Source organism: Danio rerio, chromosome 14 (genome assembly GCF_052040795.2).
Source record: "Danio rerio strain M-AB ecotype USA chromosome 14, GRCz13ab, whole genome shotgun sequence".
NCBI classification, from domain to species: domain Eukaryota; kingdom Metazoa; phylum Chordata; class Actinopteri; order Cypriniformes; family Danionidae; genus Danio; species Danio rerio.
Window position 1 is genome coordinate 18,955,334 of NC_141034.1, and position 24,904 is coordinate 18,980,237.

The window sequence follows — 24,904 nt, forward strand, 5'->3', positions numbered from 1 at the left end:
TTACAGACATGTATAAGCACTGAGTTCAGTTACAGTATACATTCATCAGTGGATTAGGAAGAAGGAGGACATGTTCCAGTGAGATGAACAAAAATGAAAGACATGTGTCCTATAAACAGCTATAGAGGTTTTGCACTTGACAAAGCAAAAGCAATTAGCCGGACAGGATTTGAGTCCAGCACAACTACTCAGACTTAAGAGAAAGAGATGAAAAGAGTGAGAGAAACTCATTTTCACCTGTCAGAAATGCAGTCCTTATTTCACACCTGTATCCAAAAACGGGTTGGACTCATACACTAAAAAGAAAGTTCAGCCATTATGTGCACACAAGTCTAATCATGACGCTTAATTAGTGAAAATAGATTCAATTCGAAGCATGTGGCTGTAGACCTTGATATAAATAGATTTTAATACCGGAACCAACTGGGGAAAAGGTCAACAGAGCAACTTCGGAAGACTTGGCTATGAGTTAAAAAAAAAAGCCACTTCTCATAGGTCACAAACATCACACTTTAATTTATGAGCCACCTTTAACAGAGCGTTATGAGATATCGGTCACAAAGATGTAAACAAGAAGGTTCGATCACAACTAACCAAGAAAGCAAACAAAATGACGATTCAAATGTAACCACCATAGATTAAAGGGATAGTTCACCCTAAACCCAACCACCAAAAAATGAATATTCCGTCGTTAGTTATATTCCCTTCACTTGTTTCAAACCTGCTTGAGTTTCTTATTGAGGTAAAGTTAGTTTTATATTCAGACGTTCTCCTTAATAATATAATTTCAGAAAGGTATTTTTTGAATATTCTATATAGTAAAACCATATTAGCAGCCAATACAACATTGTTTAGTCAAATATATAGTGCTAATGTTGTTTTCATGTCATACTTGAATGTGATTTCAGACCGAATACACAAGGTAAACAATATAGGGAGCGAGTCACAAATTGTCACTGAACGGATGTGTGAATATAAAACCAACTTTACCTCATTAAGTTTCTTCTGTTGAACACAAAAGATGATATTTTGAAGAATTTTGGATTCCATTGACTTCCATAGTTTAAAATAAATAAAAAAAATTAAAAAAAAACTATTAAGTCAATGTTCACAGGTTTCCAGCATTTCGTAAAGTATCTTCATTTGTATTTAACACACAAAAAATCAAGATGGTTTAGAATAAGTCAATAGAGAGTAAATGAGAGAGATTTTTGGGTAAACTATCCCTTTAAGGTTCCAAAAGTGAGATTTTTACAGAGATTCCATAGAGAAGCAGTCAATCAATCCAGGGTCTGAAGAACATTTCAAAAATATACACAACCTTTAAAAATCCACTATAAAGAGCCTTTGTGGAATGAAAAGGTTTCATAGATGTTAAAGGTTCTTCATGAAATGCATCTTGAACAGCTTAAGACTCCTTTAAAAATCCTCAAAACTCAATACAACCTCTCAAGAACCAAGCAAAAAATCTCTTGACAGAAAACGTAACGTAGGTTCCTTGTATGAAAACGTGCAGATCAATCAAAGCCCAACCAAACTAACAAGCAAACATCTCAGAAGAAATTGGTTCTTTGGACAACAGTAGATTCGCTTCCAAAATAAACCGTTAACATCGATTATAACGTTATGTGGTGCTTTGGGAAACCTCAGCAGGCCTCTTTAATAGTTTGAGGAGCAGTTGAAGGCATACGGTGCACAAACACAAACACGCCAAGCAGCAGAAGCAGCGTTGCGTTGAACAGCTGTTCAGTGTTTTGCAGCTCAAGCGCTTCAGTGGCGCATTTGAATGCATGACAGAACGCAAGAGGAGCATTTCATTTCCACACATGATGCGTTTGCTTTAGCGTAAACACGCGCTTCCAGCCGTGGGTCTTACCTTTGGAATTGCTGAATGCGGTGTACCAGGATAACGATATAAGCCCACATAACCCGAAGAGTAAGACTGTTAGGAAGGTGCCATTTCTGAGCCTCATCTCCGGGTCCGCGCCGGTATCATGTCCGAACCGAACCGTGTGCTCGAGCGCGTCTGGCGTGCGCTGCTGATGCGGTGCGTGCGTGCGTGCGTTAATGACAGCGCGCGCACATGAGATGATGAGAGGGAGGGCGAGAATGCGAGATCCTGTGTACAGACAGATGTCGTTTATAAGGAGGGTGTGTGTGAGCGTGTTTGAGAGAGAGAAAGAGAGAGAGAGAGTGTTTTGGGTGAACGCTGGACTCGTGCAGAGGTGCAGTTGCTCCTCCGTGCGGTCAAAAGAGAAACACACATATTCTGTTTTAAAACAATTGGTGTTTTGGATTGGATTTATGTTTTCTTATATTTTAATTAATGTCTCAAAAACTACGGTTTGACATTGTTTATCTCCTCATTATTGTATTGGATTTACTGTTTTATTAACAAATATTTATGTCAGTCACATTGTTTTATTTCATTATCTGTTTGTTTTATCATAAAATATATTTAAACCCCACTTTTTATTTGTTTGTTTTAATTTTGCTTCTTCATTTTCATTTATGAATATTTAAACAAATTTCATTTAATTATGTTTATAAAATGTTTGATTGCATTATGTATGAATTATTAAAATTCATTCATACATTTTCATTCGGCTTAGTCCTTTTATTTGCCACAATGGAATGAATCACCAACTTATCCAGCATATGTTTTACATAGCGGATGCCCTTCCAGCTGCAATCCAGTATTGGAAAACATCCATACACTTATTCACACATATACACTACAGCCAGTTTAGTTTATCTAATTCACCTGTACCGCATGTCTTTGTACGATGGGGGAAACCAGAGCACTTGCAGGAAACACACACGAACATGGGGAGAACATATAAACTCCCCACAGAAATGCCAACTGACCCAGCTGGGACTCGAACCAGCTACCTTCCTGCTGTAAGTGCTAATCACTGAGTCACCATGTCGCCTCAAATATTAACATTTTTATACATATATATATATATATATATATATATATATATATATATATATATATATATATATATATATATATATATATATATATATATATATATATATATATATTACATATGAATAGGCCTATATATTATATTTATGACTTTAAAGGAGACCTATTATGCCCCTTTTTGCAAGATGTAAAATAAGTCCCTGATGTCTCTAGAATGTGTATGTGAAGTTTCAGCTCAAAATATGCCACAAATAATGTTTTATAACTTAGCTTAGGTAGCCTTGGTTCTAAATTGTGCCATTTTGGTGAGTTTCACTTTAAATTTAAATGAGATTGTGCTCCCGCCCCTCTTTTCAGAAGAGGGCAGAGCCACAAATGACAGTATTGTGTCAGGACAGAGGCAGATTTAAACACAAGACCAACGTTCTTTCAGTGCACTGAAACATTCAGGCCCTAAATGACATGAACTATAAACACATTTTTCACAAAAAAAAAAACCTTACACTCACTGGCCACTTAATATAATATAATATTAGGTACTTACTTGTACCAGGCTGAACCTGCTTTTGCCTTCAGAACTTCCTCAATACTGCATGGCATAAATTTAACAGGGTGCTGGAAAAATTCCTCAGATATTTTGGTACATGATAGCATTATGCAGTTGCTGCAGATTTGTTGGCTGCACATCCATGATGTGAATTTTCCATTCCATCACATCACATAGATGCTTTATTGGAAGAGTTCTGGTGACTGTGGAGGCCATTTGAGTACAGTGAACTCCTTGTCATGTACAAAAAAACAGTCTGAGATAATTTGCACATTATGACATGGTGCATTATCCTGCAGGATGTAGCCATCAGAAAATGTGTACACTGGGGTCATAAAGAGATGGACATGGTCAGCATCAATACTCAGTTATGCTGTGGTGTTGAGTACCAAATTATTTAGTGATTTAGTAATACCTGTTTAAAATAAATAAAAATTAATATATGAAAAATTCAGCTGTTCTTTTGGTCTCCTGTCACTCTCAGTGTCTCAATGTGTAGTGAACAAAACACATTACTGTACTTATCAATGCCAAAATTGATCCACTGGTCCACAATCTTGTGAGCTAGGAAACTAATTGAGATGTACTCTTTGGGTTTGGTTGCTAGGGTGCTTTAAATGGTCGCTAAGGAGTGGCTTGAGAGCATTGTGATGATCCAAAGGGCCTTACTGGTTGTGTGAGTCAAGTGAGCCCACCCCTTATCTCTATGCAATGTGAAAATCAGGGAACTTATGATAATTGATGCTCCCTGATTTTCACAGTGCATTGTGGGACTCAGGGAGTAAATGTTTAAGTAAATTTACAAAAAATAATTTTGTGATTGAGACTGCCCTTAAATGCAGTGATGTTAGTGACTTGATAATGTCAGTATAGGGCAGGGGTGCTCAACCCTGTTCCTGAAGATTTCTCAACCTTTCTGCAGATTTCAGTTGCTACCCATTTAAAACACACCTGCCTGTAATTATCAAGCGCTATTCAGGTACTAATTAATTGGTTCAGGTGTGTTTGATCAGGGTGAGAGCTGAGCTTTGCAGAAAGGTAGATCTCCAGGAACATGGTTGATCAACCCTGGTGTAGGGGATCTATTTACTTTACTGAGCTGGCCCTTGACCACTTCTATCACAATAGGGGCAAATATGGACCGCTCTTGGGCCCCATATAGGTACAACTCTTATTCCATTGTGGGATGTCAATAAAGGGATTATTTTACAGTTTATATTAAGTTTAGGTTTACAGTTAAGGTTAGGTTTAGGGGTACGGGTAGGCAGAGGGAGCAAAATCCCCACAATCTAATCCAGATCGCTGGTAAAAACACAGATCGCTAAAGAACTACAAATCCACCGTTACGTGGACCACAGATCCATTCATGCACCACACACTCACACTTGTTCCGGTTGTCCACTGATTGCAAACACACTCAGAACTAATTACATGGACTTTAAAAGCAGCACAGACACACACACACTAGTTGCTGAGTCTTGTTATCCTGTTTTATGAACATTACAACACATTTTCCTTGCCTTGCCTTGTCAGTGTCCCATCACATTACAGAAATTATGTTCCAGGATCAACACAGATTATGTTTTTAGTAAAAAAATAAAATAGATAGATAGACAGACAGACAGACAACAGACAGACAGACCGACAGACCGACAGACAGACAGACAGACAGACAGACAGACAGACAGACAGACAGACAGACAGACAGACAGACAGACAGACAGATAGATAGAGAGATAGATAGATAGATAGATAGATAGATAGATAGATAGATAGATAGATAGATAGATAGATAGATAGATAGATAGATAGATAGATAGATAGATAGATAGATAGATAGATAGATAGATAGATAGATAGATTCATATTAAATTGTTAATATCAGATGTTAATATTTAAATATAATTAATTAATGTGTTAATTGTTAGGTCCTGTCTTCCATGTGTTTTTGTTTTCATCATGTGACCATTCCCATGTGCTCATTTGTTCCAGATCCCGCCACTAGTTAATGTTCATCTGTTCCACCTGTGTTCATCCCCCGTGTTTCATCAGTGCCATTATGTTCCTGTGTTTTTTATACCCCTTCGTTTGGTTGAGTCATTGTCCGGAATTTTTGTTTAATGCTTGTTTTCACCCCATGTCCTTACTGTGTTCATCCATAGAAGTGATTAGTTCAGAAATCTACGTATTTGCTAATCCTGCGATCCTGTGCCTTCCTGTAGTGAAGTTTTTGACAGTTTTTGGGCAATTTTAATCCAGACTCCTTAGAAAAGTTTTCTTCAAAAACCGATTAAGGGTGTTTTGCAAAATGTGCTAGACTGTCAATTTTGTCCAGAATCATTCATTTATTTTTATTTACCTTTATTAATTTTCGTCCTGAATAATATTAATAATAATAATATTAATAATAATTATAATAAAACTCACTAATAATATCACAGCCTTTAAGAAACAGCTTATGTTAATTATAAGTAAGGAGCTCAGTGACAACATGACCACCAGTGCTGGTTAAAGTTACTTTTAAAAATAATACTACAGTCTCAGGCCTAAAGCTTTAAAATATTGTTAAAAAGCATACTTTAACATTACTTTCATCTTTAAACTAGTAACACAATAGTTACTTTTTAAGATTGTAACATAATACTTAATAAGTAACTTTACCCAGCACTGAACATGACCTAAATCCTATTAATGAATAACAAAACCAGAATCACCACAACACTTTAACCTGTAAACAGTATCATGTCACTGGTATTTATTAATCATAAATCTACATTCTGTAGAAATAATCTTTATGTTCAAGTAATACACAGCATTCATGTGGTGCTCTTGATTTCTGTTCTTCAGTTGATTTCTGCACTGTTAAATACTTCCAAAGAAATAAGAAGTGATCGACAGTTAAAAATGTATTTGTTTATGACAGGATCAGTTAATATCCAGTTATGCTGCACTGGTGTACATAATTAATGGCGTCTGTGTGATGTTTCAGCCTGTCATCGTTTCATTTAAAGCTCTGGAGATGAATCAAGCTCTGATTGCCCTGTTTCATCACTTCTAGGGCTTTGACTGTTGAAGCTCTGCCAAATATCTGATGTTTAAATTGCCTGCTTATTTTTGTAGAGTATTGTGCCAATGCACACTGTGCTCATTAACACAAAAAGTATTTTCTATGACAGATGCACCTACACTGGCTGTCTCTAATTATTAGCTGTTTTTTGCATACAGCACTGCCAACTGCGGTTCTCAGACTGCAAAGTGAAAGCCTTTGGAGGAGCTCCAGGCACATTTTTACAAGGGCTTTTCCAGAAGGAACCTGCAAAATCAGCCCAAAGTTTTTGAAGCAATCAAAGACTTCTGCGGTAAACACATCATACAGGAAAAACATCGGAGACACTTGAAATACAGATTGAAGTTCCTTGAGGACACAAAAAGCCCAATCAGGCCATGTCAGAGTCAAAAAACAGATAATATCTTGACATAAAAATTAGCAGAGTACAGTTAATGTTACAGTTTTTATTCATTGATTGATTGATTGCTTGATTGACTAGCTGTAAACTGTCTTATATAAACCGTTAACATTTTGTTTGTAAACTGCACAGTAGCTGTAATATGAATTGTATTTTACTGTAAGACAGTTATGCTATATGTTACAGTATTTTAGTTTTGTGGAAAGTATTCTCAGGGTGCCATTAAAACAATATTTTTACAATTTTTGTTTTTGTTTTTTACCCAAAGATTACATGAAACTAGGTCAATCAAAGAAAATACAGTAATTTACCATTTGGATTGTTTTACAGTAATAGATAAATGAAGAATAAATTACAAGATATATATATTTTTTTTTTACTGTCTTAAAATATAATACAGATGAGAATACTAAAAATGCTGTATGTCTAAGTGTAAATATATGCAATATTGATTGAAAATGCATGTACAGGAAGATAAATGGTAGTGTATTATTACAGTTTTTTTTTTTGCTGTAAGTTACTGTAGATTTACAGTCAACTGCTGGCACACTGCTCCCTGTAAGTTCTTTAGTAAATGGTCAACAGTGTATTTGTACACTCTTAAATGCTGTGTAATAGTGGTTCAACTATAATTTAATTTTAACCTTTGGTTTGTGCATAATTAACCTAAATTTTGTTTAAACCATATTTCAGAATGTAGACAGTATGGAATCTGTTATAACATTTAAATTGATCTATTATAACATTAGTTGTAATGTGAAAATCGCTGCTCATATACATTTAGAATACCTAGAATGCATTTCTTTTTATTATCAATGTTAGACATCGCTGTAGCTGCTTAATTTGTTTTAGATATCTTACCATTTAGCCAAAAATAACAATTTTGTCTAGAAAGAATACATTGAATGAATTAAACAATAAACATGTTTCAGTTTTCTGTTTCTGCTCTTTTGAACTTTTCTGATGTTTGTATCACTGTTTCCAGAAAAATATAAAGCAGCACAGCTGTTTTCAACATAAATAAATGTTTCTTTAGCTACAAAAAAATAATAAAAAAATCAAATCAAATTGTCCAGCAATTGGGTTTGTCTGTATTTTACCCAAATTTGCATAAAACAATCAACTGTGATTATGTGAGACTGAAGACTGGAAGACTGCAATTAAATATTTGTAAATAAATAAATATTAATAGCCCACATTTCAAATAGTAATAACATTTCACAAGTTTAGTGTTTTACTATTTTTTTGATCAAATAAATGCAGCCTTATTGTAGCTTGAGTTAAAGGGGTAGTTCACCATTATTTACTCAACCTTCACTCCAAGTTTCTTTCTTCTGCTGAACATAAAAGTGGATATACTACAGAATAATAGAAAAAGAAATGTTTCCATTTATAGCATTAAGTATGTTTTGTTGATGGGCAGCATGATGGCGCAGTGGGTAGCACAATCACCTAACAGCAAGAAGGTTGCTGGTTCAAACCCTGGCTGGGTCAGTTGGCATTTCTATGTGAAGTTTGCATGTTCTCCCTGTGTTGGTGTGCATGAGGTGCTCCGGTTTCCCCCATGTCCAAAGACTTGGTATAGGTGAATTGGGTAAGCTAAAGTGACCGTAGGGTATGTGTGTTAATGAGTGTGCATGGATGTTTCCCAGTTATGAGTTGCAGTTGAAAATTGGGGGTTCATTCCGCTGTGGTGATCCCTGATTAATAAAGGGATTAAAAGAAAATGAATGAATGTTTTGTTGATATAAGGATGTTAATGGGTGCTGCATTCCAACATTCTTCAGAATATCTTTTTTTTTGCTCAACAGAAAAAAATAAATTATAAAATTTACAACCCCGTAGTACGGAACCCCGGAAGGGACGTAGTGGAGGAGAAAAAAAATGGGTGGGTGAAAAAAAATAATGGGTGAAAGAAAAAAAATGGGTGGGATGAAAATATATATTTCTAAGTTTTTTGCGTTCTCTCGCAAAGTTTTGCGTTCCCTCGCAAAGATGTTTTGCGTTATCTCGCAAAGATGTTTTGCGTTCCCTCGCAAAGATGTTTTGCGTTCCCTCGCAAAGATGTTTTGCGTTATCTCGCAAAACTGTTTCTCCACAAACACTTCCTGTTCACTGCACTCACGTAAACCCTCCCGTTTTTGCCGAAATTCTCCCGTATTTTACCATTCTATCCCACTTTCTTTACATTACTGTGCGTATGCTACCTATGAACCAGTGAATGCATGCATAAGCGCTGACTGACAGACGCGCTTCGTACAATAAACTGATCCCAGATCAGCGTCTGTACACGCCATTTACAGAGGAGCGGGTGTATGTTTAAACAGACAAATACACTGAATAATATGAAACATCTCCGTCCTGCATGTTTTATTTTAAACAGCGTATTTTCTCTTAAATGAGCACAAACAGTTTCTAAAGTAATGGACTGCTTTCATTATAGATATGTGCATTCTTACAGAGACACCTCTGTTATCAAACTAAACAAAACATGAGATTCATTTGCTGCGCACTTGTTTGATAACAGAAGTGTTCCTTTAAATGGCGCGTACAGACTCTGATCTGGGATCAGTTTATTGTATGGAGCGCGTCTGTCAGTCAGCGCTTAAACATGCATTCACTGGTTCAGAGGTTGCAAAGTGAAAGGCGACAATCAGCGCACAGTAATGTAAAGAAAGTGGGATAGAATGGTAAAATATGGGAGAATTTCAGCAAAACGGGAGGGTTTACGTGAGTGCAGTGAACAGGAAGTGTTTGTGGAGAAACAGTTTTGCGAGAGAACGCAAACAATCTTTGCGAGAGAACGCAAAACATCTTTGCGAGATAACGCAAAACATCTTTGCGAGAGAACGCAAAAAACTTAGAAATATATATTTTCCTCCCACCCAATTTTTTTCTTTCACCCATAATTTTTTTTTCACCCACCCATTTTTTTTCTCCCCCACTACGTCCCTTCCGGGGTTCCGTACTAATGAGTGTGAGAAAATGGTGTGCACAGCAAATTTACCAGTGTACATTTTACACCACAGGTGTTGAATTTAACACTTTTCTCGTGTATATATAAGTCAAACCAGCAAAGTGCCCAAGTTTAACTTTCAAAAGTGTTGAATATTTATACCCCTGCATGGTAAAATATTTTACACTTATAGTGTAAAAATGCACATCACATTAAACATTTTTAACACCTGCAGGGCAAATTGTCCAGTGTACATTATTAAATTGCTCTTTTCTGGTGTATATACACAAGTGTATAAGTTACACTTCGAGATTTGAATAAGAGTTACACTTGAATTAGAGTTACACTTATAGTTACACTCAAAGGGTTGAATACACTTAAGCAGAGTAAATTATTTTACACCTAGAGTGTAAAAACTGGACACTAGATTAAATACTCTATCACCACTGCCAGGTCATATTAAGCATAAATTAAACTTTTCTCTAAACTGACAGGAGTAAAAGTTAACATTTTCACCACATAAAATTCATAAAGAGTTAATATTTGTTTATATTTGTTTTATTTTTTTACATAAAGTTATTTTTTATATACGTTTATATTTGAATGTTTAACGTCCTGAAATAATAATAATAATAACAATAATAATAATAATAATAATAATAATAATAATAATAATAATAATAATAATAATAATAATATAAAATGTAAACAAACTCTCTACTGTTACAGCCTTACTAAAATGAGTTTAAGCTCATTATTTAAACATTCGTGGAAAAAAAAGTTAAAAAACTGAATTTATTTTCTTTAAAATTCATAGAATAGACTAAGGTAAACATTAAATCACTACAAAGAATATGTATTTCATACCAAAAATTTTCAGTGTGGTTTTATAGACAAACGTTTGTCATATCTAGTGAATGCAATGGACATTAATATTTAATACAGGTGTCCATTTGTGCAATTAACACCTATGAAGAGTACGGAAAGGCAACACCAGAGATGCACACTGTTAAAATCACAATTTAACCCAGATCAGCGTTAAAAACAGTAAATGTACACTTGGATTTTAAAACACAGGAGCTTACACCAGAAATTCAACACTTTACAGTTTGCTGTGTGGAAATATTCATTTTTGGGTGAACTACCTTTTAAAGAGATTTCTTTTTGAAAAAAATATATATAATTATTCAAAAATGTCAACTGTTTGTGAGTGAAACTAACCCTTAATACACTGCAGCTGAAATGACAGTGATCATATATTTCATAAATTTTCCTTCAGCTTATAGTCTATTTATTCATCAGGGGTCGCCACAGTGGAATGAACAGCCAACTTATGCAGCATATTTTTTGTAATTCATTTCACCGTTACCACATGTCTTTGAACTGTGGGGGAAACTGGAGCACCCAGAGGAAACTCATAGTGATCATATATATATATATATATATATATATATATATATATATATATATATATATATATATATATATATATATATATATATATATATATATATATAATAAATAAATCACACAAACACACACTTTTGTAGGCCGTTTGCTTGGAGCAGTACCTCTGGGTGGGACGATGGCGCCATCTAACGGCCATCAGCAGACTATTAAGACGCGCATTTGCCTACAAACATGTCTGACATGTGACAACTATGAGACTCCTATTTAGTTTAATTAAGATTAAAACAATTAACGGAGGGAATGAGGACGTTTAATAATTAAACTTTATTCAACATTTAAATGGTCATTGTTTCTTTACATTTGTGACTGTCGTTTTTTAAAGTGCTAAATCTTTGTAGCAATATTTCATTTATAATATCTCCATACTATTCACGTTTTCTCTTTATTTTTGGCCAAATAGTCTAAATATAAAACACACCTTCATACATAAATACAGTAACACATGTAACGTTAAGAGAAGGCAACCAGTTATATATATATATATAAAAAGTTGTGTAACTTTCCAAACCGAGTGAATATATGCAATTATATTTTTACTCATAAAACAAAACAAATGAAGTGTTCATAATGGTTGGCTATGTTCTGTTTTGCTGGGAAAATGGTTTGGTGGATCTGAGCTTATTATCTGTGTTATTTGATTCCAGTGACGCTGATGTAAACAAAGGAAATCATATGAGCGCGTGAGTCACAATCAGGTGATAAACCACGCCCTTCAGCCATGACAACATGCTTTCCCCAATCAGATGCGTGAGGACACTTCGAGAATATTAGAGAATACAGAGTCACTCCAGGGAAATTTGGAGTAATAAGAGAGCATGTCAAAGTTGAACGTGATGTGTCACTCTCACCTGTATACTCATATCTAGTCTCCTTTTTTCTATCTCAAATCACATTGCAGTCATATGGCCAAAACATCCAAGGTCATACAAATCCTAATTAATTAAATAATAATGATGATGATGATGATGATGATAATAATAATAATAATAATAATAATCTTTCTTTTTGGAAGGTTTCATGAACCCGTGTTCTGTATCTTGTTATGCATAATGTAGTAAGAGCTTCTTTATGCTGTCTCACTGTTGGAGACTGCATGTTGTAGCCTTGTTTTAGAAAGGAGCTATATAAAAGAAACTTCTTCATCTTCTTAATGTTATTGATAATGATAATAATAATAATTATTATTATTATTGTTGTTGTTGTTATATCAATAAATGTGGATAAATCAAAGTTAATGTATGTGTAGATAAATAAAAATAAGGATATTAATATTTGTATATAATAATAATTATTACTACTAGTACTAGGCATATAATCATTATTACTCTAATATTGCTGCTGTTGCTGTTTTAATATAATATACATATCAATGAACAATAATGCATTTACAATTTAATTAATATTTGTTATAACATTGTTACTAAACTACTAATACTAGATTGTCATCATGTACATTAAACATTTGTAATCTCTATATACAGACATACACACATACATATGTGTGTGTGTGTGTGTGTGTGTGTGTGTGTGTGTGTATGTATGTATGTATGTATATATATATATATATATATATATATACATATATATATATATATATATATATATATGTGTGTGTGTGTGTGTGTGTATATGTATATATATATATATATATATATATATATATATATATATATATATATATATATATATATATATATATATATATATATAATGAGGTTGTGGTGAGTAAAATGGTTATATATGGTAAGAAAAATCTGAAAAAAAAACGGATGCATTAAGCATTGGCAAATTGTTGTTTCCTTATTATAAACAACGTAAGTTTGGTAGTGTAATGTTTCCTAGAGGTTTAAGCTTAAAATTTGATCAGTATACATTTGACAAACATTTCCTAAGGAAATGGCGACTGCTACTTCATTCATGATGACGCAGCACTTTGTTTAGCACCTGTAGCAGAAACACAACACCTCTTACCAACCACATCAAACTTGCAGGGCTTAGTAGAGCTTGTATTATGAGAAACTGGATTTCAAACAAAGCAACCAAGTTTATCTTGTACTAAAACAAAAATATTACCACACATTTGTATATGTAGGCATTTAAAAAAATGGATGTGGGTAATGTTTAACAGTGAGACTGTTACAGTATAGCAGAAGAACTTTTGTTTGATATTCACTTCTTAAAACAACTAAAATTAAGCCAAATAAATCTACAATTTGTATAAAGTATTACATGACATCCAGAACATGTATGTTTATAGCCCTTGAATATAACACTGCGTTTTTTGGCATTAATCCACTCCTATGATTTCAGCGGGAATTTCCCCTATCATATTGCCATGTCATTCCTCGGATCACCGAAAATCGTCCATTCTGTTTTCAAATGTGACTCACATGATCACAGACAACATGAACTCCGTCCTGCAATGACGCTGGACGTGGACATCTTTCTGCGAAGACACGCCCCCAAACTTGCGCTCCTCTCAACGATTGGCCGGCTCCTCGGCTGCATTAGCATTTGACGTACAAGGCTTATATACAGCACTGTCGGCTGAAGTAGGAAACGCATTTTCACGCAGCCAACGCAGAGTCCCGTGCTCGAGAAACGCATTTTCTACTGCGCAACACTTCCAGAGGTTCAGGGAGAGAAGCTATTTTCCGCTACGATGTCGATGACAGTGAAAGCTTACCTTATCGGTAAGGAGGACTGCAACAAGGAGATCCGTCGCTTCGCCGTGGATCAAGATGTCTCAACAAGTTTCGAGTATTTGCAGCGAAAAGTGCTCGATGTTTTTGTCGGTCTCAGGACTGCGCCCTTCCAAATGTACTATAAAGGTGAGTCAAATTTGAATTCTGAAATGTTTTTTTTTAATAACACTGATTTATTGCACAAGCAAGTGTGTGTTTGTGTCGTCTTTCAATGTTTTACTTGAAATGGCGGTTTATATTTATCTACGTTACTTGAAGTTTTAATAAAATTTCACGAAGCGATATTAGAAATAAAAAACTTGAGGAAAACGCACATAAATGTACATATTGAGAAACATAGTTTGCAGATTTTTATGTCTTTCTATGTTCAGTATTACTGAGCCATTAAAATGGATACTGCATTGTGAAACATCTTTGTTTATTGTTACATCCAAGTACAAAGTTTGATGGGGAACGTTTGTACTAGGCCGTAATAAACAAGCCATGAGCATAATATTTGAAATCCACTGTGCTTACTGAAAAGAAAACAGCAAAAACTTTTGTTATTGTTGTGTGTGGTAATCAACTTTTAATCAGACAAAACATGATGACAATCATAATAACCAGCAGAAATGCCATTCTGTTTTCCTGAACTTTGTCTCTAGATGAAGATGGTGATATGATTGCCTTTTCCTCTGACGATGAGCTAATGATGGGTTTGGCTCTTGTGAAGGATGACACTTTCCGTCTCTTCATCAAGCGTAAGTAACATACACAAACTATAACTACCATTTTAGGAAGGGGTTTCGATTATTTAAGAATATTATGTTATACCTGTAAATATAATTTCCTGCACATATTAAATGATCATTAGACTTAAAGGGATGGTTTAATCAACAATGAAAATGTACTCGCCCACTGAAGTAGTTATAGAATTTCTACATTTTGAAAAAAAAAAAATATATAAGTGCTGTCTGGAATTTCTCAGCCTCTTTTATGTTGAGAATAGTTTCTATAAAAGTGAAATTGCTGAACATACACACAGGAGCCTAATAAAAAATGCTAATTTTAGAGGAAGCTGAAAACCAGTAACCATTGATTTCCATAGTAGGAAAAACCATTTTTTTCTTTAGCTGAAGGGGGAAAAAAGTCAAGGAAGGGTGAATTTTTTTTGGGATGAACCATGTCTTGAATTTGCTTTTGGAATGTATCTGTTGCAACTTTTTATTACTCGCCGCAAACAAACTTTAGTTTGAGTTTAGCATGTTAGATGGTAATTTTAATATCTATGTTTGTTAAAAATAAATATCAAAAAACAAAACGACTGTGTTAAAGGTAGCAGTTAGGCTAGCAATACCTCATAAGGGTCAAAGACGTGGTTTTCATTTCTTTTTCCAGATCTATGAAGTCACTAAAATACTTTAGAAGTTCGCATAGACCGTGGCTTCAGTGTGTGTTTGTCAGGGCTGCATGATGTTAGGGGGAAAATAATCGAATCTAAAATAATCCTGTATAGTATTTATTCTATAAATAAAATACTGTTAACCTTTAATATTTTATTCAACCTAAATTCTGTAAATATGCCTATATTGTTTACAGAGTAACAGGCCTTAAAATCCCATGCAAATTATAAACTTTCACTCGTGATTGTCACGGTTTACAATTAATTCACACATTGTATTTGTTTTGTGATGCCTTTGCTACCGCCTTACTTTAAATCCTGCAGTTTGACTATCGTGAATGTACACACAGTGAAGTGTCAATAATGTGTGGGTGGTGCAACTCTTTGGGACTTTAAGTGTAAATGTAAGCCTAAATAGAATCTACAAATCCATTTTGTTGTCACAAGGAAACCATAAACGGGAATATCAGAGCGAACCTAACAAACAATCATATTTGGCTGCATCCAAAATCACATACTCTCTGTAGGTGGTGCTTTTAATAACTAGCTTCAGGCGTGTTCTATATAGTATGAATGCAATCTGCACCGACTGCATTCACATTATATTTGTGAAGTGACGTAAAGTTACAAAAGACATCTACCAGTTGTGTTGCTCCGCTGCCATTCTCAAAACATTTCCATGATCTCATGGGAAGGTAAATTTTTCCATCTGATGCATTCTTTGGAATATTACTAGATACAGCGAATTCTGGCATGCTACTTTTTGAATGCATCCAAGTTAGTAGGCTTTGAAAACATTGTTGTTGCGTTATGAAGACTAGATTAACTCAGAGCAGTTGGAGTAATTGTATTTGTAATATCAAAGTGTATTCTTCATCCTTAACTTCCATGTGTAAGCGTTCTCTTATTCTCAAGCTGCTGAGACAAACTTACTTAGGAATAGAGAGAAGTCATGAGCTAAGAGCAAAAGGCGTAGTCAACCTTGTTGCTCTGGATGACGTCAGCATCTTTAATAACTATGCAAACAGTGATTGGTTGATGGGGAGTCTATCAGAGATTGATTCAATAAAACTTTGTAGAGAACAATATTTCGTTGCCCTATTCAAATAGGGGGGGGGGGGGTAAATATTTTTGAAAACCTTTTTCTTTCCATAAGGGAATACTAGTGAGGATCTTTTGTGAAGATTTTGATTGGTTCTTGGATTCACTCTTGTTATTTGAGTACTAGAATACTATAAAACTAAAACACCTGCCACTTACATGTGCACAGTTTATAAGGTTGGAAAGATTACATGATTGGAAAGAGCGTCTAATGATGACATTAGATTTAAAGAGTGTGAATACTTTTTCATCTTGGATTCATCATTACGTACTTTGACCATACAAGCCTTTGAATATCTCAGATCTTTTGCAAATAGACATCTTCAATTAATAGCAATTATGTTATTTCCTTCTTTTTCAGAACGAAAAGAGCACAAACGTGATTCTTCTCCTCATGGAATTCCTGGGTTTCCGTTCACTACACCTCACTTTAGCCCTCCTGGTCCCTGTCATATGGGTCCATCTCCAATGGGGCCTCCAGGACCACCTCATATGGGGGGTCCTCCTCACCACCCTCACCCAATGGTGCACCCAGGTGTGACCTGTGACGGGTGTGATGGGCCGGTGGCTGGAACCCGTTACAAGTGCACCGTTTGCCCCGATTATGACTTGTGCCCCACCTGCCAGAGCAAAGGCCTGCACAAGGAGCATGCCCTCCTGCCCATCTTTCATCCTATGGCCAACGTGTTTGAGGTGAATAGCACTATTTTACTACATACAATACACTGCAAATGATCTGAATATTTTGGTTTGATTAATCTTTTGTGTGCAGTGGCTCCCTCGTGGGAAATTTTGGCGTAAGATGAGACACTGCATGTGGGCAAATGCTCAAGCTCAGGCTCAAAACCAGCCTCAGCCAGGTCCATCTGGAGCGCAGCAAAACCAGGATGCTCCTGAAAACCCAAATGAGAATGGTAAGCCAATCATTTAAAAGGGTCTATAGCAGAAGTCAACTCAGCTCCTGGAGGCTGAAGTCCCTCCAGAGATTAGTTCCAACCCTGAAACTGAGTAGGTTGTGTGTTTTTTTATAGAAAGAAGAGTGTTTCTACAGGTGGTTTGTCAATCCCACTCACCTGTGTAAAGCACACTTCAAATGTAAAGTTTTTTTGTAATGTGTCTTATGCAAGTGTCGGTTAAAGTGTCAAAATGATGGAGTGTGATTTCTACAGGTAGTTTTGTCAAGCCCACTTACCTGTGTGAAGCAGGTTTGTTTAATTAGGGTTAAAGTTAAACTTTGTAGAGCTGTGGCCCTCAAAAAACTGAGTTTTACACCCCTGGTCTATTGTAACAGGAGGAACTGGAACAGAATTGGGGCATGTCCAAAATTTTCCTGACTTTATTCTTTTTTTTTAATTATTATTTTATAGGTGCTACTGCCTCTTCTCAGGCTAACGTGGAGTACCTAAAGAACATCGGAGAAGAAGTGGCAGCCATGTTAAGCCCCCTTGGTAAGTCGCCTGCTTTGGTCTTTCCCAAATATTTGGTTCCAACACAATCTGATACTTCTTTGATTGGCATGTTAGGCAAAACCTCTGAAATAAAAGTGATTTTTCCTTTGTAGGCATAGATGTGGACATCGATGTTGAGCATGAGGGAAAGCGGACCAAAGTAACCCCAACTCCTCCTGCCTCCAGTGGACCATCCAGTGCTCGGAGTGACAGTGGTTCTGTGGGGCTTCTTTCTAGAGGCTCTGGTCCAGGAAGTCAGGCCACTGAAGAGAGCGTCAGTGAGGGAACAAAGGTAACAGATACCCTCTTAGCTGTAAAAGGCCTGATCGTCTCAAGTTTTCAACCTAGAAGGAGGCCACATATCATGTTAACGTTTATTCATTCTCTGTTTCAAAATGGCAGAAAGACCAATGTAGTGATGAGGAATGGACTCATCTTAGTGCTAAAGAGGTGGATCCTTCGACAGGAGAGCTGCAGTCTCTTAGACTAGAGCAGGACGGGGCAGATCTTCCAGCTCCACTAAATACTGCTTCTGGCACAAGCACCAGAGACGGTCCCACTGGTCTGCGCGAGGCAGCTCTCTACCCACACCTTCCTCAAGGTAAAGTGTATAATTATTTATGCCCAGTGATGTTCTCTATTCTAGGCTATCACTTTATATCAGTTGAAGCAATTCTAACTTTACTGCGCTCTCCTGCAGATGCAGACCCTAGGCTGGTGGAGTCTCTGTCTCAGATGCTCTCCATGGGTTTCACCGATGAGGGTGGATGGCTAACCAGACTGCTCCACACCAAGAATTACGACATCGGTGGTGCTCTGGACACCATCCAGTACTCCAAAACACCAGGACAACAGAAGTAGAGGTGGAGCACAGGAATACAGAAGACCTGGGCCATACTTAATATTTGAAGCTTCTGGCCTATTTTCTAACTTAGTCTTTCTATACTTTTAAAATGATAAATTTCCACAAATATTAACAATATCAATTACTCAGGTGACTAGTACATAGTTAAGTTCATCATTGGGCTTATATATGCAAAATGTTTGTCTTTAGCTTAACACTTGACATTATAAAGAACATTATTTTCATGTATGCATAATATTACGTAAAGGTTGTTAAGTAGAGATCTATATTTGTGCAACTTCACTTTATGGATTTTCTGTTTGCATAATCAATAAGCAGTTTCTAGATCAAGCATAAACCTGGAGGGTTTGTTAGTTTGAATAAACAGATGGAATCGGATTAATGTCGCTGTTGGTCTTCTAAAATTCCTGTCTTTTCTATCTACAATAAAACACTTCTCTAAAACATTCCTTGTGTTTTGGTGTTTTGGTATTTTGAAATGTACAGGACTAGTTATGAATACAAATGTAGATCAATGCTAATAGTTTAACAATTTATTATTATTTTAAGGAAAATATTACTTTTTTAACATTTTTAACCATCCTTGAAAGCAAACTTACCTAAAATGTGTCATCAAAGTCTTCATCTGTACAAAACAGTGGGTTTAAAGATAAGCTGGAATATGGTGCCTTGACCAGTACGGGTTTACAGACAGCATTTTCAAAGCCTACAGACTTTGTGAAGCTGGTGGTTGGACAGGATACATTTCCACCAACATCCTTCTGTCTGTTTAGAATGCCACTGTCCTTTTCATCTGCTGGACATCGGCGCTCTTCAAAATCCACACCAGTATCTGCTTTTGTGAAATAATGGATCTCAGTTTTCTTACCATTTTGAGATTCATAATCGTACACATCCTTGTCCTGAGTGGGGACGATGGTGAGAAATTTACTCCATTTGGAATCCTTGTTCTCAATTGTAGATTCACCAAATGTCTGATGAGAAGAAACAGAGGGGCTTTCGCTCTGGATGGGAAGGTGTTTGTTTACATCAGCAGTTGGAGGCCTATAGGAAGATTTAATCTGCTGTTTATTTCCAATAGAGTTTTCCATGGTGTTTGTGGAACTGGAGCAAGCTGTAGGGTAATGATCAACAGTCTGTCGGGATGATGGGAGTTTTGTTCTAGCACTTGGTACCACATCATCTGGTCTGTGGCAGTTTGAATATTTGGAAACACTCCCTTTATTCCATGATGAACTGGACCTCTTCTCAAGTTGTAGCGGCTACAGAAGATACAAAAGTGAAATGACTTTTCTATATATTTAATCTAATAATCTTTTTATTCCAGCATTACTGTCAGGTTTGTGCAGCGAGTCTGGACATTTTTCATAATCTCAGCATACAAATCTGTCATTAATATGGATATCTGTGACTTACCAGATGGGCCTGTTTCCTAAACTGGGAATAACCAGATCTTGATTCCTCGTAGTTATCACAATTCCCACCAAAAGGCTCTAAACTGGACATTTTCTTCCTTTTCCTGTTTAAAAAAATAACAACCTTTAACATTGATATTTGCTCAGATGGTTTTCAGTAATGATGCAAGGCAGTATGGATATTGTACTGCTGCCTTTAGAACTAACCTTGTTCCTTGGATTCTGAATTGGGGTCTTTCTGTATAAACATTCTCATCTTCGTCCTCTTCTTCTTCATTTGGACCCTCAGTAGTTTGATCGGTGTATTTGCTCCAGCGGCTGACATGAGCCTCACCTTGCTACATCAAGAATAGGATTATTTATTGTTACACACTGCAGTGTAAAAAGTGATATGACAAATGTTTTAACTTAAAAGTTAATCAGGTTTAAACACTTTTTGTAATAAAAAGTTTGACTTAATATGTTTAGTGAGTTTGATTGATTTTAAGGCAGCAAGATGTTTTTGCAGTGTGCGTACACTTAATGTACACTGTCTTCATTTTACTTCAACATGGTATAACAGTTCAATTGAGCAGTCAAAAAGGTCTGACTCAGCATTTACCTCTGATTTAGGATCCAGAACTTCATAAACATCTTCATTCTCATTCTCTTCATCCCTTAAAATAAAATTGTCAATGGGTCAGTGACATGACATTAACTTGTTCACCTATTCATTTGTTCAGAAATGTATTATATTAAAAATGCCAATTATTCACACAAAGACCTAAATATACATCTAGAAGATTGTTTTGAAATTCTGTATTTTAAAAAATATATACAGTTTTGTAGTTTTTACATACTATATACTAGGGAGTTATATAAAAGTAAGCAAATGTTTATAATATAATACTAATAAACATTATTTGACATTGAAACTACAGCTTTCATTTTTTTTAAATGAGAAATTACTCAGATTAAAGAGATAGTTTAATCATAAACTAAAGTTCTGTCATCCTCCACTTGTTCCAAATCTATAAGAGTTTATTTTTTTCTGTTTGACACAAACGATATTTCGTAGACTGTTGGAAACCTTTAGCCATTTCCTACTATGAAAGTCAATGGCTACTTTTTTAACATTCTCCAAAATATCTCTGCAGTCAATATCTACCTGTTTTCAACATTCTCCAAGATATCTCCTATCTCATTAAGGTTTGCTCACCCCTGTGCTAGCAACTGTTGAGTGTTAAGCTGGTGCTGCTCCCCACGCAGAGCATTGAGCTTCTGAACATGGCGTCTGCAGTCAGCGGCAGCACCACGGCCAAACTCCTGCAAAGAATAAATAAAACAAACAAATGAAAAGAAAAAAAAAAAGCACATCAAACTAACACTAAAATAATTGCCAAGACAAGTGGCAGGTTCAGTTTAGCTTGTTTTCAGCTTTACCTTTATCAGCGACTGCTTTTCACCACACACTTTACAAGTCCATTTTTTAGCCTTTTTCACCTGGAGGAAAAAAAGTTTGTGGTTTAGAATGATAGTACTGGATAAAAAATTCAAAAAATGAATTGATTCAGATTCAGAAGCTCTTCGTTATTAATACTCACTCTTATATCATCCAATCTCCTAAGGCTTTCGTTAATCTTCAAACCACAACTTAAGATATTTTAGATGAAGTCAGAGAACTCACTCATCCTCCATTTCAAGCAATTGTTGGGTGATAGAGCTCTTGGATTTTATCTAAATTATCTTAAAACGAACAAAGACCTCAGGAGATTGGAAACTAACAGGAGGGTTAGTTATTAATAACAACATTTTAATTTTGAGTGAACTAACTCTTTAAGTAAAACCACAAAGTGAATTATACAGAACACCATTAAAATATAAAAGTCAACAATAACAAATTATTAAAAAATAGAATTGTTGTATTAATCCTTTTAAATATGTCTATAATGTTCTTTTTTAATAATTTTAATAACAATTGTTTCTACTTCAATTTGTTGTTGAATTATTCACATAACTTCAAACAATAAAACAAGTTTTTATTTCAAATTTATTCAGACATACAGGTTAAAAACTAGCAGTTAAAAAAAAGTGTATGGCAAATGAAATTGTAGCAATATGTAACGTTTATATATATATATATTATAAACACTCATTTTTTATACTAAAATTGACAAAACACTGTTAGTTACGCATTGTTTTTATGGTATTGGGGTTAAAGAATCTATATTAAGGAAAATTATAATTGATGCAAATTATTATTTGTATGAAGCGTTTATCTACGCTTTTATCTAAACTTGTTTTATATTTACACATTTGGATTTTCACTTTTAACCTATTTTGTATAATTTCAATAAGTATCATTTGCAAATACTAAACAGTGAAATCATATTAGCAGCCAATGACTTTCAAACGTGTAACTTAACATTGTTCATTTAGGCAAATAGTGTTTACAAGTCATATTTAATTCTAGACCGAAATACTAAAATTACCATGGTAAACAATATAAAAACTTTATAGGGAGAGTGTCACAATTTGTCACTGAACGAATGTGTGAATTTAAACGCAACTTTAACTCAACTAACGTTATCTCTGTATAACATGAGCAAACCAAAGAAAAATATTTTAAATCTGAATGAAGAGTAGGTACAGTAGAACAAGTCACCTGCTGCACTTGAAAGGTCTGACAGGAAAAACATCTCAGAACATTAAACTCTTGAACCATGCTGAAGAGTCGTTTAAATTCACAAAAATAGAAATAAATCGACTACGATAGAAACAGCGAAAAACTTAATTGTGTTTCCCGCCGCTCACCGTCATGGCGTCTTCTTCTTCTACGTATTACCTCACGCAAGACTTCTCGTCTGAGGTATATCGACCTCTAGAGGAAGAATCGACTCAACGAAAACAAGACTGCAATGCATTTTAATCAAGTATTTAGAATAAAACCCCAATCATATAAAACATAACTACCTAATGAAATTAAATAATTAACTTTTTTATTCTTATTAACATTTTTTGTTTCATTAATGCAGGGTTTGTACAGATTTCATAAAGCCAAATTTAAGACTTTTTAAGACCATTAGGCCTATGAACGAAATTTCAGACTTACATAAGGCTAAACGCTAAAGATTTTTTCCAATGGCATACATTAAAAACAAATGTTATTGTAAGGGGGATGATTAATCCACATTGGTCAAGAGTTAATAAATAAACTTTTGTTTGAACCTTTATCGAAATGTTAGTGATTGATTGAATGGATGTCTGATTGGCTAGCTTTACATGAATATAGGAAAATTTGGACCTGTTTAAAATTATTTAAGACCTACAACACAGTTCTTTCATGTTCTTTTCAGCTTAGTCCCTTAATTTATCTGGAGTCGCCAGATATGAAGCAGAATGAACCGCCAACTTATCCAGCATATTTTTACGCAGCAGATGCCCTTCCAGCTGCGACCCATCACTGGGAAACATCTATACACACTCATTCACAACAGACAATTTTAGCTTACCCAGTTCACCTATAGCGGATGTCTTTGGACTTGTGGGGGAAACCGGAGCACCTTAAGGAAACCCTTGCCAACACAAGAACATGCAAACTCCACACAGAAATGCCAACTGACCCAGCCAAGGCTTAAACCAGCGGCCTTCTTGCTGTGAGGTGATTGTGCAACCCACTGCGCCACCATGACACCCTCCCAACAACACAACATTTCAGGTCGGTGCCAATAGTTGTTAAGTGCACCGATATATAGCACCAAGGTGCTCACGGCGACCCGAGTTTGATTCCCGGCTCGAGGTCTTATCCTTCCCCATTCTCTGCTCCCAATGCTTTCCTGTCTGTTCTTTGCTGTCCTATCACATTAAAGTAAAAAAACCCTAAACAATAATTGTTATGAATTAGATTAAAAACATTTTATAAAACCTCCCCACAATATTTCAGCAAATTTAAGACATTTCGAGCCTTTTTATTGCCCCGCCGATACCCTGTAAAAGTTTATACTTAAACATTTTAAACTTTATTAAACTGGTATAATTACTCTGCATAATTTCTGAATGACAAAAACTTTTTACTTAATAATCATAATTTAGTTATTACTTTAATTAGTTATTTTAATTAAAATGAAATAATCATAATTCAAAATAATATTTTATTTAATATTATATAATCTTATTTCAACAACTTATTAATTCATCATCTTTGAGCATGTCTGACAAATTGCCACTTTTTAGTAAAGGAAATTTCTAACATATATACACAAACACGCACGCACGCACACACTGTTTTTTTGTTTTTTTTAAGTGTGGAAAACAAGAACATAACTACTTTTTTTTCAGTGGTTAAGCAGATTAAGCCTTAATGCACAGCAAGTGTTTTATAGCCAATGATGAACTACCGGTGAAAGCAGACTATTTTATTATTATTATTTTTTATTATTATGTGACTATTTTCAATTTTATACGATTTCTTTTACAGCATTGATGTTGTAATGTAATCAAATATAATCAGTTAAATAGACGCAAGCATCCATTTGGTTGTTAAAGCCTAAAAAGAGACGAAAGACAGAAATTCCGTTGAAAATACTGGGGTAAAATTAACTTCCATATTTTAAAGACATGGCACAGAAAAATACA

General features: G+C 35.2%; 3 protein-coding genes across 10 annotated transcripts in view; 1 reads left to right on the plus strand and 2 right to left on the minus strand.

Annotated features, from left to right (window-relative positions):
- mgat4b (alpha-1,3-mannosyl-glycoprotein 4-beta-N-acetylglucosaminyltransferase B) overlaps window positions 1–2,113 on the minus strand; it is a 271,310-nt gene extending 269,197 nt beyond the window's left edge. The window contains exon 1 of one of the 2 annotated variants that reach the window (XR_015506742.1): window positions 1,877–2,113. Coding sequence is in view for 1 of the 2 variants with exons in the window: in NM_001002180.1 (NP_001002180.1) it covers window positions 1,877–1,973 (97 nt within the window). In the remaining variant the exon portion in view is untranslated. 2 annotated transcript variants of the gene reach the window in all.
- Window positions 2,114–13,907: 11,794 nt separating this feature from the next.
- Window positions 13,908–19,321, plus strand: sqstm1 (sequestosome 1). The gene is made up of 8 exons (NM_001312913.1): window positions 13,908–14,206; window positions 14,725–14,820; window positions 16,924–17,255; window positions 17,335–17,476; window positions 17,930–18,010; window positions 18,124–18,302; window positions 18,413–18,611; window positions 18,711–19,321. The coding sequence occupies exons 1-8, from the start codon at window positions 14,038–14,040 to the stop codon at window positions 18,869–18,871; spliced, it is 1,359 nt and encodes a 452-aa protein (NP_001299842.1). The 5' UTR covers window positions 13,908–14,037; the 3' UTR covers window positions 18,872–19,321.
- mrnip (MRN complex interacting protein) lies at window positions 14,618–23,117 on the minus strand. Of its 7 annotated transcripts, none has more exons than XM_087280784.1 (9): window positions 22,935–23,117; window positions 21,713–21,772; window positions 21,489–21,595; window positions 20,892–20,946; window positions 20,498–20,628; window positions 20,292–20,394; window positions 19,744–20,137; window positions 19,475–19,668; window positions 14,618–17,455 (listed from the first exon to the last, which is right to left on the minus strand). In XM_087280784.1, exons 1-8 carry the CDS (start codon window positions 22,992–22,994, stop codon window positions 19,475–19,477), a joined length of 1,104 nt encoding a protein of 367 aa, XP_087136910.1. In that variant the 5' UTR covers window positions 22,995–23,117; the 3' UTR covers window positions 14,618–17,455. The 7 variants fall into 7 exon arrangements, with proteins under 7 accessions (XP_087136910.1, XP_087136909.1, XP_087136906.1 ...); XM_087280783.1 differs by having other exon boundaries at window positions 19,475–19,671; XM_087280785.1 differs by lacking the exon at window positions 14,618–17,455 and adding an exon at window positions 17,871–18,354.
- Window positions 23,118–24,904: the final 1,787 nt, after the last annotated feature.

Excerpts from the sequence above, each read along its gene's own strand:
- sqstm1 (NM_001312913.1), top strand. The coding sequence starts at position 14,038 with ATGTCGATGACAGTGAAAGCTTACCTTATCGGTAAGGAGGACTGCAAC. Across the intron at positions 17,477-17,929 it reads TGAAAACCCAAATGAGAATG|GTGCTACTGCCTCTTCTCAG; the intron begins GTAAGCCAATCA and ends ATTATTTTATAG. Across the intron at positions 18,011-18,123 it reads AGCCATGTTAAGCCCCCTTG|GCATAGATGTGGACATCGAT; the intron begins GTAAGTCGCCTG and ends TTTCCTTTGTAG.
- mrnip (XM_087280780.1), bottom strand. The coding sequence starts at position 22,994 with ATGGTTCAAGAGTTTAATGTTCTGAGATGTTTTTCCTGTCAGACCTTT. Across the intron at positions 20,395-20,497 it reads TTCAGAATCCAAGGAACAAG|GAAAAGGAAGAAAATGTCCA; the intron begins GTTAGTTCTAAA and ends TTTTTTAAACAG. Across the intron at positions 20,138-20,291 it reads TTAGGAAACAGGCCCATCTG|CCGCTACAACTTGAGAAGAG; the intron begins GTAAGTCACAGA and ends TATCTTCTGTAG.